Here is an 18,228-nt window from a genome sequence, read left to right on the forward strand (position 1 = left end):
GAGAGAGGGGCAGTAAAAAAGAAAGTATCTGTAGTCAGTGTAAATAAATAAGGTATCTTATAATAAGATACTGTAAGGTATCTGTAGTCAGTGTAAGTGTTAGCAGAAAGTAAAACAGGGTAATTTAATAGTGACTGGTATCTGTAGTCAGGTATCTGTAGTCAGTGTAAGTGTTAGCAGAAAGTAAAACAGGGTAATTTAATAGTGACTGGAAGGGTAACTCTTCTGAATTCCATGTTAGGAAAGACTAAAACATAAATGACAAGTGTAAGCTTGAAAAGAGATCTGGGGGAGAAGATTTTCAAGAGTTTTTCAAAGGGGACAGCACGGGCAGAGGCCCCGAGGTGAGCACACAGCTTGGCCCCCTCAAGAGAAGGCAAGGGACCAATATAACCAAATGAGAGGGAGGGAGGGAGGGGAAAAGTCAGAGAAATGCAGGAACTTGTAGGCCATTAAAGGAAGTTTGACATTATTCTAAGATGAAAATTCTTTGGAGAGACCTAAGCAGGGGATAAATATGATATTTTATTTGTATTTTTAAGAGATCTCTCTGGCCAGTCTGGAGATCATATATATAATGCTAAGACTGAGGAAGCAAGAGTGGAAGCAGAATGAGTACTTGGGAGGTTAATTCAGTATTTCAGGAAAGAAATAATGGTTGTTGGCCTAACGTGGTAACACTGAGGAAAGAGAGTCAGTTGGGTGGATTTGGAGCATAATTTGAAGGTAGAGCTGGCAGTCCTTTCTAATTTCTTGGATTTAGGAATGGAAGATTATGGTAGAAGGGAAGTCAAGAAAGATACTGCAGTTTTTTAGTTGAATTTATATTGGTGCCATATGATGTCTCATTAATTTCTCATTGTAAGACTGCCAAACAAACATTAAAAATCCAAGGCACACATGATGGATGTTCAGGAAGAGGAAGAACTTGCCTACACAGCCAGGGAATGGTGGGATCGCGAGGCGAATCCAAAGAGCAGTATGCTTATTTCTAATAAGCATTGGTAACAGTGCACCCTTAAATGTTTCCTGCCTGCTTTGACTGGACTAGAACATAAAGAGCTACAAAAAGCAGTGGTTCCTTCTGCCAAGCACAGACTCTACTTGAGAATTTTAACTTGTGGGAGACTTGCAGCAGACCGTTACATTTGGCATGATTTTTTTTAACTGCTGCCAAAAGCTACCTTCCGACTTCCTCATGTGTGCTATTAGAACTCTCATACAAGGCCTAATCCCTCAGCTGTATAAACCCATTAAAATATTTGAAGATAGAATTGTTTCCCCACAAGAGAAGATCTTCAGTCACCACACAGTGTTTGGGAAATGGACTTAAGACGATTTTGAGTTGGTTGCTAGTTTTGTTTTTAAGAGAATGCTTTTAGGAGAAAATATGTTATGCTTTTAAGAGACTTACTTCATTTTTTTATTGGTAGCATGGAATTAAAATTTTCTACATGCGTGTTTGACTGAAAAGTCAATATTTCCTCCTATTACTGGGGACTTCAGGTTATACAAGTAATATTTGATATCTTCCATAGGTCAATCCTATACCATTAATGGTAGTTTTATTGCCTTTAAAGAAAGGGAAAAGAAAGAAAAGAAGCTATGTTTAAAAACAAATAACAATAAAAAACATTTTTTTATAACTGATGCTCCCTTTGCTTAGCTTTGCAAGAAAAAAGAAGTCTCTCTGCTCTTGGGATAATAGTTCTCCTAAAACACCAATAATCATTAGCTAGAGAAAAACACATATTCTTCATAATATATGCCCTACATAATATGTTTACCCAAAGAAAAGAGATTCAGAATATATGATACTGCCTGGAGTGGGGTGATTTCTTCTAGCATAAGTTAATTATTATGTAGGCTAAAACAGCTTCATAAAGATGTCTTCAGACACTGTCTCAGAAGAAGTTTTCAGGCTGAAGTTGATTTGCCCTTTCATTATCCCTATTAATTTAAGGAAAATTATAGCACAAAGGAACATTATAAGGATTTATGATTCTTTGTGATAAATGTTGGGTAGAAAAATCAGTAAGTGAATGAGATAAGCCCATAGCTATTATTGTGAAACATAATTTGTTTTCATGAAATATAAATAATGGTCTAAAATAGAAGCAAGGAAATCAAACTTATAAAGAAATGCCAATTAAAGATGCAGACAATGAGTTTATAAAATGATATTTGGAGAAGTGTTATCAATAATATCATAAATTTAGAAATAGCCTTCATGCCTAAAGATAATAGGAAAATAGCTATATAAATTTATCCATTCATAAGTCCTTACAATAATGTTTTCACAGGCTTATGAGTCAACGAAATGCTCCTATGATAAACTGAAAATGGCACAATACAAGGGTAACAGGTTGCTCCCACCCTAGGCTAAGCTCTGCGTTGTATACACTAAAGCATTGTATCAGGTACTCCTCACCACTCTAATAAATAGCTACTACTGCTGTCTCCATTTTCCCGATGTGTTAGGAATGGCTAGATGAAATGAGTTTCCAACTAACACGTAATAGGTGTTGGAGCATCTATTTGATTCGAACCTGGTGTGTCAGCTTTCCAAACTCATGCTCTTAATCATGACTTGCCCCCTTTTCCTTAGGATTGTCACAATGTCTCGGCTTAACTATCTTTAGGATGATTGAATTTCATTTTTATTGCTTATTGCTCTTCCGTGAATACGCAGCCAAGAAAACAGAGCGAGTGTGAGTCCACCCAGGAACTTAACAAGGCACACCCTATAATTCTGATGGGCTTCAAATGTATCATCCTGGTATCTCATTAACATACTATGGAATTAGGATTTCGCAAAGCTCTTCTGTTTTAGTGACTGTGATGCCCTCACAGTAAGTAGAGTTTTCTTGAACCTTTTAGCTGTGAATTTCTATACTGTATCTTTATACACTTGGTTTTTGGTTTTGGTACTCACTGAATAATGAAAGCATGATATCCAATATGCATTGATTTTACATGTTGTTTGTATAGGCATCTAAGGGGATATTAATTTTGCCTCTTTCTCTGTGCTATCAGCTTCCATTTATCTGTTTCATCCTCAGTGTCATCTGCTGTAAGAAACCCATAAGCTCAATTCTTTTGGATGCTCCATTGGTATGACTACTTATAGGACACTAGACTTCCCAATGTCATTCCATCTTCACTGGTTGCTCCGTCCTCAGTCTTCTTCACTGATCATCCTTAAATTCTTACTTCTAAATATTAGAGTGTCCGAGACTCAACACTTGGACCTCTTCGGAGTTATTTCATCCATACCTATGGCTTTAAATGAATCTTTTATTTGATGACCCTCAAATGTTATATCTCAACATAGGTATATCCAAATGCCCATATGAAAAGTTTCATGTGCAGGTCTAAATAGGTATTTGAAATGAAACAAGCCAACAAACATAAAACAAAAAAACCCCTTCTCCTGCCCCTTCTCATTGCCAGCGTTAGTAAATAGCACCAGCACCACCATTCATCTCTGAGGGCTAAGTTTATGCCCTCACCTATAATCCATCATCACATCTTGAGGCTTTATCTTCAAAGTGTATCTCTAGCCACTCACATCTCACACCACCACCACAAAGTGTCATGGTTCACTTCGACTCTCAGCACAGCTTCTAAACGAGCGGCCTACTTTTGTTCAAACTCCTCTGAGCCTACTGTCAGACTTACCAGTTTCAGTCACCAGCTCGATTGCCAGCTCTATGACTATATGATAGTCACTTAATTTCCTCATCTAAGATTCCTCATTTATTAAATAAAGAAAATATAAACACCTCACAGATTTCATGTACGACGTAAGTAATTCAAGGTAAAATGCTTTTGAAAGTGTTGTCATCACATCATTAGCAGTTAGTTATTATTTTAAGCCAATTTTAATAGTCAGTTTTAATACTTAAATTTGATTATGTCACCTTTTTATTCCAAAGTCTCCATTGGCATCCATCACAATTGGTTATCATCCAAAGTCCTTACCATGACCCCCAAACTCTAAAAGATCTGGACCAGTGTTACACCTGACTCCATTTCTAATTTCTGCCTCCCAGGTTATGGTGCCTCTTGTTTTCCCTGTGTTCCCTGAATTTTCTTAACTATTTCAGCCTCACATCATTTTTCCAGGTGCCTCTGCTTGTCCCTCTTTGCCCAGGTCCTTGGAAAACCTTCTCATTTTGTTAATGTTTTTGCTCAGATTTTACCCACATTTCAGGGATGATATGCCTTCCCTATCAAAAATAACACCCCCTAACAGTCTCCATCTTTTTACCTTGCTTTATTTTGCTGCATCTCACTCATCACAACCTGATATACATTTATTTGTCCATTTGTTCATTCCCAGTTCTTCTCAAAAGCAAGTCAACTCCATGAAAATAAAGACTTACTTTAGCAAGATTGTTGTTCACTTCCATATTTCCAGTACCTGGAACAGTTTCTTGTACTAATAGGTACCATTAGCTTATTAATAAATACCAGTGAGTGAACAATTGCTTAAAATGCATAATAATTATCTTTTCACATGTCTGTCTCCTTCACTAGACATCAACCTATTTTTATTGCTTGAGCCATAAAAAGCACTTAGTGACTGAATGTAGTCAGAAAGACTATTCCCATGGAAAATGTAATTGGGGAAGGTGTGATGTCAATGTAGCTCCTTATTCCTGTGACCAAATATTTAATTTATAGAAAATCTAAACTACTTCTTTTCTTTTTAAAATGTTTTTTAAAAGTTTATTTATTTTGAAAGAGCAAGAGAGTGGGGGAGGGACAGAAAGAGAGGATAAGGGAGAGAGAGAGAGAGAGAGAGAGAGAGAGACAGAGACAGAGACAGAGACAGAGAGAGAGAGGATCCCAAGCAGGCTCCACGCTGTCAGCACAGAGCCTGATGCAAGGTTCTATGTCACGAACCTTGAGATCATGACCTGAACCAAACTCAAGAGCCAGAAGCTTAACTGACTGAGCTACCCATGTGCCCCTAAACGACGTCTTTTCTTTCCTGGTTATCATTTCTGATAATATTTTGTTCCTTTTCGTTGATTAAGTACAGGTTAGTTCTGCAAATATGGATAATGGGTTGCATAATAACAGCTGACATCATCTCTGACACCAAAAAAATGGACCCAATTATTAAAAGCCAGTAAACATGTTTTGAGCAATTATTAATTCAAATTTAGTTGCCTCAATTCAGCTTTTGAGATTCTCCTTGACTTTGAACATGGATAGGTCTTTTTCATGTATTATTATGGCCTGAATTCTGTGTTCTAATGACAAAGACAATTACTATCTGAGGAAAGAGACAGAGGGCAAGAGACTGAGGATGGCAGTGGTGTTGGAGCACCTGGTGGAAGGCTTGAGGAACAGACTGGAAGATCACAATGTACTCTAACAGTCAAACCCTCTTAATGTGCTTATGCTTTTAAAACTTTCTTAAAAATTTTTTTTAAATGTTTATTTACTTTTGAGAGAGAAAGAGAGAGAGAGAGACAAAGTGTGAGCGGGGGAGGTGCAGAGAGAGAGGGAGACACAGAATCTGAAGCTGGCTCCAGGCTCTGAGCTGTCAGCACAGAGCCCCATGCAGGGCTGGAACTCATGGACTGTGAGATCATGACCTAAGCCGAAGTCGGAGGTGTGACCAACTGAGCCACCCAGTGCCCCTAAATATTTTTTATCATGAGATCTTTCTAGAAGTTCCTCCAGGAGTTCATATTGCCAGAAATATATTTCATTTGAAATTCTCTTTGCTGAAGTCAGCTTGAGAGAGAGAGTAGAAATCATCTCTGTTCAAAAACTTAACTGAGGTATTTTTACTACCAAAAGGAAAGGTGCAAAGAATCATTTGATCATTGTGAGAATAAAGAGGAAAAATTCATTGAGAGTTCATGCATGGATTTATTGAGATTCTTTTCAATCAAATCTATTGCACAAGTGTCTAGTCTAGGGTAAACAAAACATGGCTTTGGAGGAGTGCATGCCAAAGTCATTTTCTGATCTGAGCAGGTCAGTGAGGTCATGGCTCTAACCACAGGAATGAGCCCTGGCTGGGCAAGAGAGCAGCAGGATACCCACAGAGATCAGGGGCTGGTGGTGAACACCTGAATCCGGTAGTTCTGGTTCTGACACTTCCTAGCTTCCAGAACATGGGGACATTTCTTAACTTCTTCATTAGTCACACCTGTAAGCATGGATGCTATCTAACAGGATTGCTCTAAGGAGCAAATGGATGTCACTTGGCTCAAGCAAGCACCACGTTCTGGAAAGGGGGCAGTATGGTGCTTGCTGTTGGGTAACTCCTAAGCGAAATACTTCAGGAGCTATAAAGCAGTGGAAGGTAGAAAGAGTGTGCTGATGCTGGTAAGCGAGAAAGAGATCATTCTAGTCTATCTGCCTTAGTGTGCTATAATCCAGGCTTATCTGTCATTTTCCTTCTTGCAAAATTTGCACCAATTCCTCTGCCTGAAATGCTCTTCATGCAACATACTCTCTCCTTTGCCAGAACTCCCACTTGTCCTGTAAGTCTCAGCTCAGATGTCATTTTTCCCTAGGAGGCCTGCCAGAGCCCACTCAAACTAGATTAGGCCCATCTTGTCCCCATGGTACATTCTTCATAACACAGCTGGTCTTGTGACTACTTGTGCAAAATCTCTCTTATTGGTCACACAGAAAGTTCTAAAGGGCAAGGACTCTGTTAACCATCAGAGTATAATACAAATGCCTCTCACATGAGTGGATGCTCAGTACATGTTTGTTGGGTGAGTTATCAAGTAATTTTAATCCACATCTCTGAATAATTAGGAATATAAAAAGGAGACAGCAGAGGGATGAAACATATGTAGGGGGCAAGTAAAGAAATTTAAAGAACATCTTGAACAGTTGGCTTTTTCATAGAAGATGGGTGAAACATAACTGCTAAAAGTGCCATGTATTATCGTATGGTATAGAGCCTGTCATATAATACATGTTCAATACTCATTGAGTAAATAAATGTATAATAAATGAATACATATATAGTTAACATGAGCCCTCGGGGACTCTGATATAAGACATTCTAGATGTGATTATGACACAAGGAACAACACTTAACTGTTAATATGAAATGGATTATAATTTCAGGAATGAAAACATAAAAGATTGTTGGGGGATCTTTTTCCTCTATTGCATTTACAGTTATTCAAAATGCTTGGTTCGTATTTATATCTGTTCATAGATATGAATTGTGAGGGGGGAAAGAGTGACTTGAAAAGAGTTTCTCCTACATTCACAAAAACAGTGAAAATATTACGTTTTTTTTTCTACGTGTAAAAAGGTTCACATTTACCTAAGTAACCTAAGGGCCAAATGTAACCGAAAAGAGACTTACTGGAGAAAGGAACAATTTTCATTGGAAAGATAAAGTCAGTTTTGAATCTGTTCAGACCAAAATGCCTATGGGAATTTCTAGCTCTAGTGGAGGCTGGGGCAAGTTACAGAATCTCTTTTTACCCTATATAATAGTATCAGACTCATATTATTCCTGTATTAAAAGCATAGTTGTACGTGAAATGTTTAAAACAGTGACTGGCAACTGATATTCAAAGGATATCAGTCATTACTTTAACAACAGTAGTGATATTAGTACTAAAGAGTCTAGTAGAAAGTGGAATACATAGGCCTAGAACTGAGGAAAGAGATCAGGGTTATCCACACACATTTGGGAAAACTCAGTACAGAGGTAATGATCAAATCTATAATGAAAAAAAAAAAAAAAGGGTTTCCTAGAGAGAGAGAGAGAATCATTTGAGAAAGGTTGAGATAGAAGGGAAAACGTCTCCCGGGAATATTTATATTCACATTGTAGATAGTAAGGGCTTATTCAGCGAAGGAGGTAAGAAGAAATTGAAACAGTGCAGTCCTTTTTAAAAAGAAGCCATTGTAAAGACTGCTAATCAAAATACATTTCTATTGAGTTAGAAGATAGTCTCAGGACTGGTCATAAAATATGACTTAAAATAAAACATTGTATAAAAACAATGCATGTAAAAAAGTTTCTTTGGAGAAGGAGATGATTTATGTTGAACTTTGCCTCCATTTTCTTAGCAATTCTGCTCTGACTCCAAATTCAGCAGACCAAAAGCTAATGTGATGTTCCCTCTCTGGATGACAGTTTAGGAATTCTCTATTACTACTGGAGTGTATCTGTCAGGGATCTCTAGCCTGACTTATTATAGTAGTTTTTCTGACTACGCAAACCATTATCCCATGGGGACTGCACTATGTACCCTTTTCTCCACATCATTATATATCCAGTGATGTTTGAGAACTCAATATGCATCTAAGGTCTGGATATTTGTCTGGCTGTTTGGTGAGTCTAACCCTTGATTATTTTTTTTCTCTTAATTCATTTAAAAAAATTTTTTTAGAATACATTTTTGGTCACTTCGCATCATATTGTGACCTGGATGTTCCCATGTGAGGGTTACAGGCGCTAATTCTGAAACCATCATGCTCTGATACAAAACCTGTTTCTACCTCTTACCAGCTACATGACTTTGAATTATCTGACCTCTCTGTGTCTTTGTGCCTCAGATTCCTTATTTGTAAAACGAGGGTTATGACAGTAGTATGCACTTCGTTGTATGATGCCTTGCACATAATATGTGTGTTGTGAGTGTAAACTATCATTATTTTGAAGAGGTATTAAGCACTCAAGGAGGAATAAGACATATTTATTTCCTGCCTTCAGGAAGGTCACGCATAATAACGGAAGTAAATCTTTAAACAAATCACTGAAAATATAGCATCATTGCTGTACCAGAGTGATGCTTACTAGGTACAGCATTTGAACACACAGAGAACTTCATCAGCTTTTGTGGAAGCTCCACGCTCGGTGTTTCAAGAGAGGACATTTTTCACACGCTACTTGAGAGGTTACTAGGCTTATGCCAAATTATGTATTTTCGTAGAATCGTATTAGTAAGAAAGGGGGACTAAAAAGGCAGTCATTACATGGATGCTTGTGAATGAGAGGTGGCCGATTAAATAGGGTACATTATGGAAAACGAAGATGAGACAGAAACAGTGAAAATAGTAAATCATGGTTGTGTTCAGGCACAAAAATAAATTTTATGCCTTAAAATGTTTTCTTGTTTTGGCATTGTATTGGGAAAGGCAGCATGTTAATAGGCACAATGTGATAATGTGTGAATAGTGAATGTAAACCTGAGAATCAAACAGGAAAATGGTTTGAAATTTACACACTGCCATAAAGTAATACTAAATTTTTGTATACAGAAGTTTCATATAAACTACAAACCCAGATATTAGTATTTTATAACCGAAGAGCTAAAAAAATCACTATAAACATATTTAAATAAACATTAAAATGTATATTTGACATTATATACTCAAATCTATGATTTTAACCACTGTAAATTTTTACTTGCAAAATGTTTTCACACTTTCTGGAAGCAAGGTAATATGTAATAATGGCAAGTTTTGCTTGCATTTATAATTCCACCTTTTCCAAAAATGATCTTAGGTTAGGACAGCCAATAAGCAAAGATGGGCATGTATATTTCTTTACCAATTGTTAGACTAGATGATTATGTTTTTCTCATAAATATTTAAGACATCAAGAAAAATAAATGTAAGTGCTTACTTTAAATAACATGTATAATAACATTTCAAATTGTATTTTAATTGTCATTCTGGACCTCTGGCCAGTTTTATGCCATCTATCCCAATCAGAGTATGAAAAGTTTCTGGATATAAATTCAACACAAAAGTGCATCCTAATTCAAAAGTTACACCATTAATTATGGGGGAAAAAATGTCTTTCTTGTCAGAGCACTCCAACTCTTCTGATACATACGTGTTAGAGAACTAAAGAGATCCCATCTGGCAAAAGAAGTGGGGGCGGGGGGAGGAGATAGGGCTGGAATCAGGAATCCACCCTGGCTATAATCTTGACTTATCCTTTCCCAGCTATATACAGTTGAGCAATGACTTAAACTTTTTATGCCTGGAAGATAATCGTGACACTGAAAATTATATTGGTAACTAATTATCCTTTGATGTTGGAAACAGTTATTCAGATAGCTGGATATACACTTTTTCCTACCTCCAGAAAACCATTTCCAGATACTGAGGCACAATTTTATTGCCCATATATTGTTGTTGTTGTATTGTGTTTTGATGAAAATGCTAAAGGTGACACCGTGTAAATGTGACTCCAACTTCTTTCCTGTGTGGAGATGATTTGACAGCTAATTATGAAGTACAAATCTTGGAAACTCACTTTTGAAGAATCAAATACTTTCTGATGCCTTTCAAATAAAAATATTTTAAGGTCTAATTTTGTTCTTGAGTTTAGTTACCTTTGATTCTTATATGTCTTACCTAAATAGTTGCTTAATTTTTTAAAACCCCTTTAAAAGCTTTATAATAATTTACTCGAATTCATTTAACATTTTTTGAGTCAAAAAACTCAGAAGGAATGTCAACAATGTTACAAATAATTAGCAGAATAAGTGCTACAGAGGATGTCGAATCTTTTTAATACACACGTGAACATACATACGCACAGAAACATAAACAACATTAAATAAAAATGAACAGAGACATGTTTATCTCTTTAACACAAATAGCTGACAAGATAATGCACATAAAACAGACTTGAAAGGCTTTTAAGATACAGACTAAATATAGTTATAAATCTGGAATGCATTTTAATTTAAACTGAATCCCAAATAAAGGTGACAGCTTCACACTGCTTATCCATATTAACCCTCACTGAGAACTAAGGCACATATTTGCAAGAAGACTATGTAAAGACAGATATGTGGTCTATGATTTCAGAATCACGTACAATTAACTGTTACATATGATTGTAACTCATGACTTAGACTTCAGTATAATTGTCCTCTGATCAGCTGAGATAACAAGCCAAATCAAATTTAATTTGGGGAGGGAGGGAAACCGTACAGATATCCATTTTCATAAGTATTTTAAGAACCTTGCAAATCATTTTTATGAGTCTGTTTCCTTTTAAATCTGTAAATATTTACACAAAAGTGTTTTTAGATATGCTTCAAATATATCAATAGCGTATAATTATAATAAGCACAGGATTTTTTTTTCTAGTGCAAATTTCTTGACCGTAGAATTTTGGGGGTAAAATGTGATTTTTACATAAAAAAGCTCTAAATTACATTATAATGAATCAAAAAAAGAAGGAAATGGAAAATATGCCCACGTTAACCTATAATTGATTTTAGTTTTGATTCTTACCAAATGGACTTTCTTACCTATTAATATTGGCCATATAATGGATGATAATTAAAATAGCACAGCTATGATGTATACATTCTTAAATGTAAAATATACTTTTCTTTGGTTTAGGAAACACAACAAAAGTACAAATTCCTTCAAAATGCTTTCCATATGAAATAAAATATCCTCATTTAATTTAGGTGTGATTTAATGTGAATGTTTAAATAAAATTTTATATATAAAAAAGAGTGACTTTCATTTAAAAAAATTTCCATGAACGAATTCTCACTTGGCAGGCTCATAGTTAAGAAATTACCAGCTTGTATTAAAAATATTTTTTCTTTAATTTTTGTTGTAGTTTGAATGTAAGATACTGTTTAGCTGCTGACCAAAATATGTTGAGTGATATTTGAATTAAATTCTTATCCAAATAAATAGATTCTAGACACGTAAGCTATGCAGATGGCAACAATTTAAAATTACCAAACTGTGCAGTTTGTTAATGGATTGAATTTGACTCTTTGAAAATACAGATAGAGATACTGATTAGATGCCAAATAAATTTACAGACAAGCACAATTTACACAATCTCAGATTTTTTTGAGAGAGAGAAAAATATGTGTCCATATTTACAGAAGTTGTTGATGAATGTTATCAAATATGTGCTCTTAATTAAAGTTTGAATGCCTTGAATTAAAAATTGTTGGGACAGAAATATATAACTCTTAAATGTCACAGAGTTATCCATATACTCACAATAGCATTTCTAAGTGAGTGGGATCAAAGAATTTCATGCTTTAAAGAAAATATAATACTTAATCCTCAGAATAGAGGTTTCAACTTTAGCCCTTACCTTAAGTTTATATTTATTCAAGATACATTCAATAAATGTTTTTTTAGATAGAATAAATGAGCAACTGAATGGATGAAAAGGCACAACACTGCTTTTCTAATATTTTGAGATGAGGAACCAAATTTGAAACTAAATGTCAAAAAGTGTTTCTGCATTAAGAGGCACTCCAATGCACACAACATTTTTTAAAGATGACACAATGTTTCATTATGTTTTAAATAATCCTATTAAGTTTCCTTGTATCATTGCCATGAGATAGTCCTAGTATCCATATACTCCAGTTGAGAAGACAAAGACAAAGGGAGGCGTGAAACAAGGAGAGATAAAGCTAGAATCCTGGTTTTGACTCCCTCCCAAGTGCTTAATCCACTCCCCCACATTCCAATTTACAATAAAATGAAATTGGCACATTAACCTGAAAGGAAAAAAAAAAGAAAGAAAAATGACCAAATTCATTCAGTGAATTCAGGCATATCCAATGAAGTAACAGTGAGTTTATGCTTATCTGAAAAGGAATGTGGTTCTGAAATAGCAAAGTTGACTTATACCTAGTGGGGAAAAAAGGCAATTAAAGAATAGTCTGGAAGTGCTTGAGAGTGGAATTAAAATACAGAATTGGCTTGTGCTCATTGTGAAGTGACTTTAAAAAGAGATTCTGATGAGCAAACATATTAAAAATAGAGCTCTCACTCTTCCTGCTCCATCGAAGAGCCTCCCACTTCCTACAGAAATTCTATAAATTGTGCAGCTCTTTAAGTACATGGAGGAATAGAACACATTCGCAATTATTGGGTAGAATATGTGAGTCATGCAGAAATAGAGCTTAGCAGGAAATTTTTATTTCATTGGACAAATTCTTAGTTATTTATTACAGTTATTAAGAAGACTCTGAAACTGTCAGACCTGTCTTTGATAAAATGAACTGTGTTCCAAGTGCCCTCCAAACAAAATCTCTCATGAAAGACAGACCAGAAATAGATGGGATACCATGGAGAAAAAGCAAAAGGCAAGATGAATGAAACTAAACAACGAGATACCATTTGAAGTATAATATATGAAAAATGGCAGTTGTACTTAAGGGCAGGAAGAGAATGTAAAATGGTAAAGCAAGAAGGAAATGAATAGAGACAGGATATAAAATGCATACACAAATTCTTATGATCCAGATTTACTCCAGGCACTTCCCCGCTCTCACTGGATATGAGGTCATTTGTGTTCATTTCTGTGCTTGAATATCATATTTATATAAATATGTTTGAACCTTCACATACTTAGAGTGCCATTCGCTATGAGCTGTTGTTATTTTAAAACATAGAAATACAGAAGGTATTATTTATTGATAGAACCTATTCTAATTTCTAGTGTCATAATCTAGCAAAGCAATACATTAAGAGAACGAACTCCTTTTTTAAAATAAAATTTGATACAATTTTCACAAACCTTCTAAAATATCTCCTGATTTCCATTAAGAACATCATGATGATTCATTTATACTTACCCATCTTTCATGTTGGTGATTTAAAAAAAAAAAAACAGTTTTAAAATTATTCTACTTTTAAATATATATTTGCCTCATTCTTCTATTTCCTATTAATAAGCTTATTTTGAGTTCATGTAAAATTTGTGAAACCTAACAAACTCCAGAGTTCATGGATAAACCACAAATTACCAACTAAAATTGATAACAGAGAATTTATGCAACTAATTCAATCAAAACACCTACTTATTTCATTCAAATTAGAGGTAAATGGAATATTTGTCTGAATTACACTTCATTTTACAAAACAGACCAGAGGCTCTCAAAATGCAATAGATAATAAAATTCTACCCAGATGCAAACAGGTTTACCCAGAGATACATTTCAAGGTTCAGGCGATTCTTGACTTATTTGTTTAAATTTACTAGATCCCTAACTCTTGAATGTGATGAGATAGGGCACAGAAAGAAGGGGGGAAAACACATTGTATTCTATTCTAATTAGTTTCAGTAAGTGTTCTTCTTTAATGGTATTGTCAAAGTGTTGTATTGAAATGATCCTGTAGGGTGATTACATTGTTAACGCTTCTCTGCATTTGCTTAACTTACTACCGTGACCACTAAAATATTTAGGGTATCTGCAGAGTGGAAAGTAAAGACGACTGTATTTTTAAGCAGATGCATTTGCATACTCATCCATTAAACATTAAAGACATTAAAACCCACAAAGTTTCTAAAAGGCATTTTAATGTGCAATTTTGAGGAACTAAAATGTCTTAATAATTTTATAATTTACCTAAAAGGGACTGCCTAAATACTAAAATGATCACCTTTGTGAAAAGACCTAATCAGAACTGTGAGAGTTTTAGTTTCTCTTCCTTATTCTCCGAAAAACAATAAATGAGCAAGCACACTTTCTGCAGCCTGGAAGCCTGGAAATGTGTTACCTTGTGGAATATTTAAAGCAAGTTACCATTCTGGCCCTTTCATATGACTATAAAAGCAACTGAGCTCACAACACACCGTGCAATGGCGGATGATAGCAACGTATGGCGTTATATCTACCATAAAATGAGAAATGTAATTGATTCACTCATATTTCTACATATGCCCAAAGCATTTAATGACTACAGATTTGGAATACTGACAATGTTAATCATTTTAGTTAAAAAACAGGTTATTTCTACTCTGTTCCATTTGTACTTAGTTGACGTGTGAACTGAGCAAAGGTGTCCTTGTTCAATAGAAATAGCCAAGTTTGGGAATACACTTAGATATATATATATATTTTTTTGATTTCTCAGTATTATTAGTTTGAAGAACTATGAGGTTAAATAAATAAATAAATAAATAAATAAAGATCTTTGCCTTTTGTAAGAACATGTTTTATGTATGATTGAAGTTTTTACAACACTCCGAAAAAGCCATCCGATGTTAGATTTAAAAATAAAATCAAAAGCATTTTCTGACATAGTACACATGAAAAATTGGAAATTCCAATATCTTCAATAGAAGTTGTAGAAAGTGTATGTCTCCTTGGAGTCTGACACCCACTTAACACAGCAGAAAATAAGGTACTATACTGTAAACAAAAAGTACAGTAAAGGACAGTTGGAAATTTACATAAGAATAGTTCATAAACATTTTGTTCTTTCCATAACAGTTTTTATATAAAATGAATAAAAAAACCTTTAGACAGCTGTCATCACTCTTGTTTGACCACTTTTCACTTATATGCACACGGACATATTTATATAGCAATATATTGATGCACCGTTACATGGATATTAAACTATGATTACTGCTTTGTAACTGAGATGTGCATTATCCAATCAACATTATCCATAGTTGAAATACTCTTACATTATGTATTCTTGTCATGTTGGATCTAGAAAAACATGAAAATATAACTTTACATTATTTCAATTATTTACATTAGTTCAAGCTTGACAGAGAAAAATTGATAAGCTACAATTTTTAGAAGAGTAGGCCCAGAGGTACAATAAATAGCATTGATTGTATAGAGTCATCTTTTTCATTTTTAAAAACTCATTTTAGGTACAATATGGAAACAATTAGTCTGCAATTTGGTCATTCTAGCACGTATTAGTAAAACTTAAAATGCACCTCCAACATTCCTGATGAGGAGAAATGCACAAAAATATCGTACTGTCTACGGATTTGTGATCAGGGATGACTAAATTTGGTGAAGAACATCATGATACCACATGCCCCCACGTTCCATGGTAGGGGCTGTTGTTTAATCCTACATCATCTTTCCCTTCTGTGGAACATAATCAATAAAAATGTTTTCAAGGCACTTAGTAAGATACCAAGTGCTACACAAAGGCTTACTTGCAGAAATAAGTAATTATTTTAATAAAAAAATATTAAAAATAACTATTGGATGGTAACAATTGTTTAAAACCCTAAATTAATTTTGTTGGGAGGGGGGAGCTTTAATAGAAACAAATGGCCTTTGATGAAGGGAAAGAGAGCTCCTTTAAATTTTTTAATTAGAGAAATAGAAGCTCTTTAGTCAAAAGTTACAGAAACGTGATGTTTTGTCCCCATTGCTCATATTAAAATAGCCATTCCACTTGAGGGATAAGAATAAATACAATATATTAGGGTTGTTTTTATTGATGGCAATGGGAAGAAACTACATTGTAGGTGATTCAGAAGTGCTTAAATTATTCATAATATATAAGCTTTATAACAGCTCTTCTAAATTTGAAAACAAAAACTTAGATTTAGCTTATGGAATTTGATCGATTGGCAACTATTTAAAAAGCTACTTTCTAGGCATTCCTAACTTCATTTACAACTAATACTTCTCTTCTGCAAGCTCAAACATTTTAAAATGGACCCTCACATATTCTGATATTTGCTGTTTAATATTAGCTTTTTAAATCTATTAGCATTTATCTACATAGATTAAATGCTTTATGTTAAATATTTCTTTACATATAGTAAGACATACTAAAAACAGATTCAGATATTGTTTTGGGACAAGTTTATACCCTAGAAACCACCTGGCCTTCTTAAAAAGGGCAATTTTCTCTGGGAACCTAGCAATTTGATAATGTCTTTAAACTCATTTGTTTTATGACCAAACTGTAGCTAAGCAAAATTAATTGGACCAGTTGCAAATAAAACAATAGAAAAATGTTTATTTCAAATGTCAAGCATTGCCAAGTAATTTTATATTAACACCAAATGTTAAAGAATAGGATACATTAAAGTTTTAACAACAATATTAAATTACAAGATTTGAATCTTCTCTTTGTTCTTTCCTTAGCATTTACATATTTGGCTTTGAAAAATACGGAACTGATACCTAAAGCCTTTATAATCACTTCCCACTCAGCTTAATCATTACTTTGTCTTATCCAACCAATATGGAAGCAAATTTATTTAAAAGCCAGTTTTTTTTTGAAAATACCTAAAAATATTTTTTTTAATTTTAAATGTTTTTTTTTCTTTTTCTTATAAAACATGTCACATCTTGATGCAGTTGATGTCAAGTGTGCTTAAGTCATTATGAATCAAGAGACTAACAATAGTGGCTGCAGAAACGGGTTTGTTGTCTGTACAAAGACTTCAGTTAAATTATAGTACTTCCATGTTAGCTGTGCATGTCCACCAAACTTCATCTGGAACTGGAGTAGAAAAGGATGTTGTGTTTTTAATTAACCATTCCTTACAATTCAAGATGAATTCCACATATTTAAGAATTCTTGGCTGAAAGAAAAGTCTTCAAGATACTGGATGCCTCTCACCACTTTGACAATAAACACACAAGAAAACCATTGTGTAAGGCACTCAAAAGGTTCTTATCAATCACAAGAGATCAGTCACACTGACATTCATTCCCATGCCAGGACTCACGTAAGGGACAGCATGCACTGCTTTTGGAAATTCTGGAGTCATAACACGTCCATTTTCTCCAGTACTTCCTGTAATTGACAGCCTTGCCTTGTTCCTCATGGCATCACTCAAGGTCATCTTAAATGAGAGGGGGGAGGGAGGAAGAAAGAAAAAAAAATTATGTTATGGCTTTCAAATACATCCAGAGTAAAGGTGGTGCTGTTTTTGAAAAGTTTACTTCTATCTGAAAGCTTGTAGCAAATGAAAGCAAACAGTGCGAAGCTGAACTACAAATAATAAAGCACAATTATAGCAGGAATCTGTCCACATTCATCCAAGCTACTTTGTCATTAAAGAGGAAAATAGACAGTTGAGCTGCAGGTTAGTCACTGATCAGGAACATGGAAGAACATTAACAATACATACAGGATGATCCATTGGCCACCTTCCTCATTTAAAAGAGCGTAAGGACGCAACAATAAAGCTAAAACGTGCACTTAGAAGTTTGTATTAGAGCCTCGTTCCTACCCCCTAAATTTTAACACTTTCGATGCCATATACGTTGTAACCTTCCTTATAAGTTGCAAAATTCTGTGAATTCTGCGAGGAAGATGGGTTAATATTCTGTGCATTCTTTGCCACCTTCATTCGTTTCGCCTCGGCCCTTGACTTGTAACAGAACTCAATCAAAGCCACCAGCATTGCCAAACCAAGGCCCCCGACAAGGATGTAGAATACTCCAGCAACGTTGCTCAGACTGAGGGCACTGGTCTTTTCCT

General features: G+C 34.8%; 1 protein-coding gene across 3 annotated transcripts in view; it reads right to left on the minus strand.

Moving 5' to 3' along the window:
• Positions 1-17,980: 17,980 nt before the first annotated feature.
• GRIA2 (glutamate ionotropic receptor AMPA type subunit 2) overlaps positions 17,981-18,228 on the minus strand; it is a 159,717-nt gene continuing 159,469 nt past the window's right edge. For all 3 annotated transcript variants that reach the window (XM_047856027.1, XM_047856026.1, XM_047856025.1), the window contains one exon: positions 17,981-18,226. In XM_047856027.1, coding sequence (XP_047711983.1) covers positions 17,981-18,226 — 246 coding nt within the window. The remainder of the gene's footprint in view (positions 18,227-18,228) is intronic.

The sequence above is a fragment of the Prionailurus viverrinus genome, chromosome B1 (assembly GCF_022837055.1).
Source record: "Prionailurus viverrinus isolate Anna chromosome B1, UM_Priviv_1.0, whole genome shotgun sequence".
In the NCBI taxonomy this organism is placed as follows: domain Eukaryota; kingdom Metazoa; phylum Chordata; class Mammalia; order Carnivora; family Felidae; genus Prionailurus; species Prionailurus viverrinus.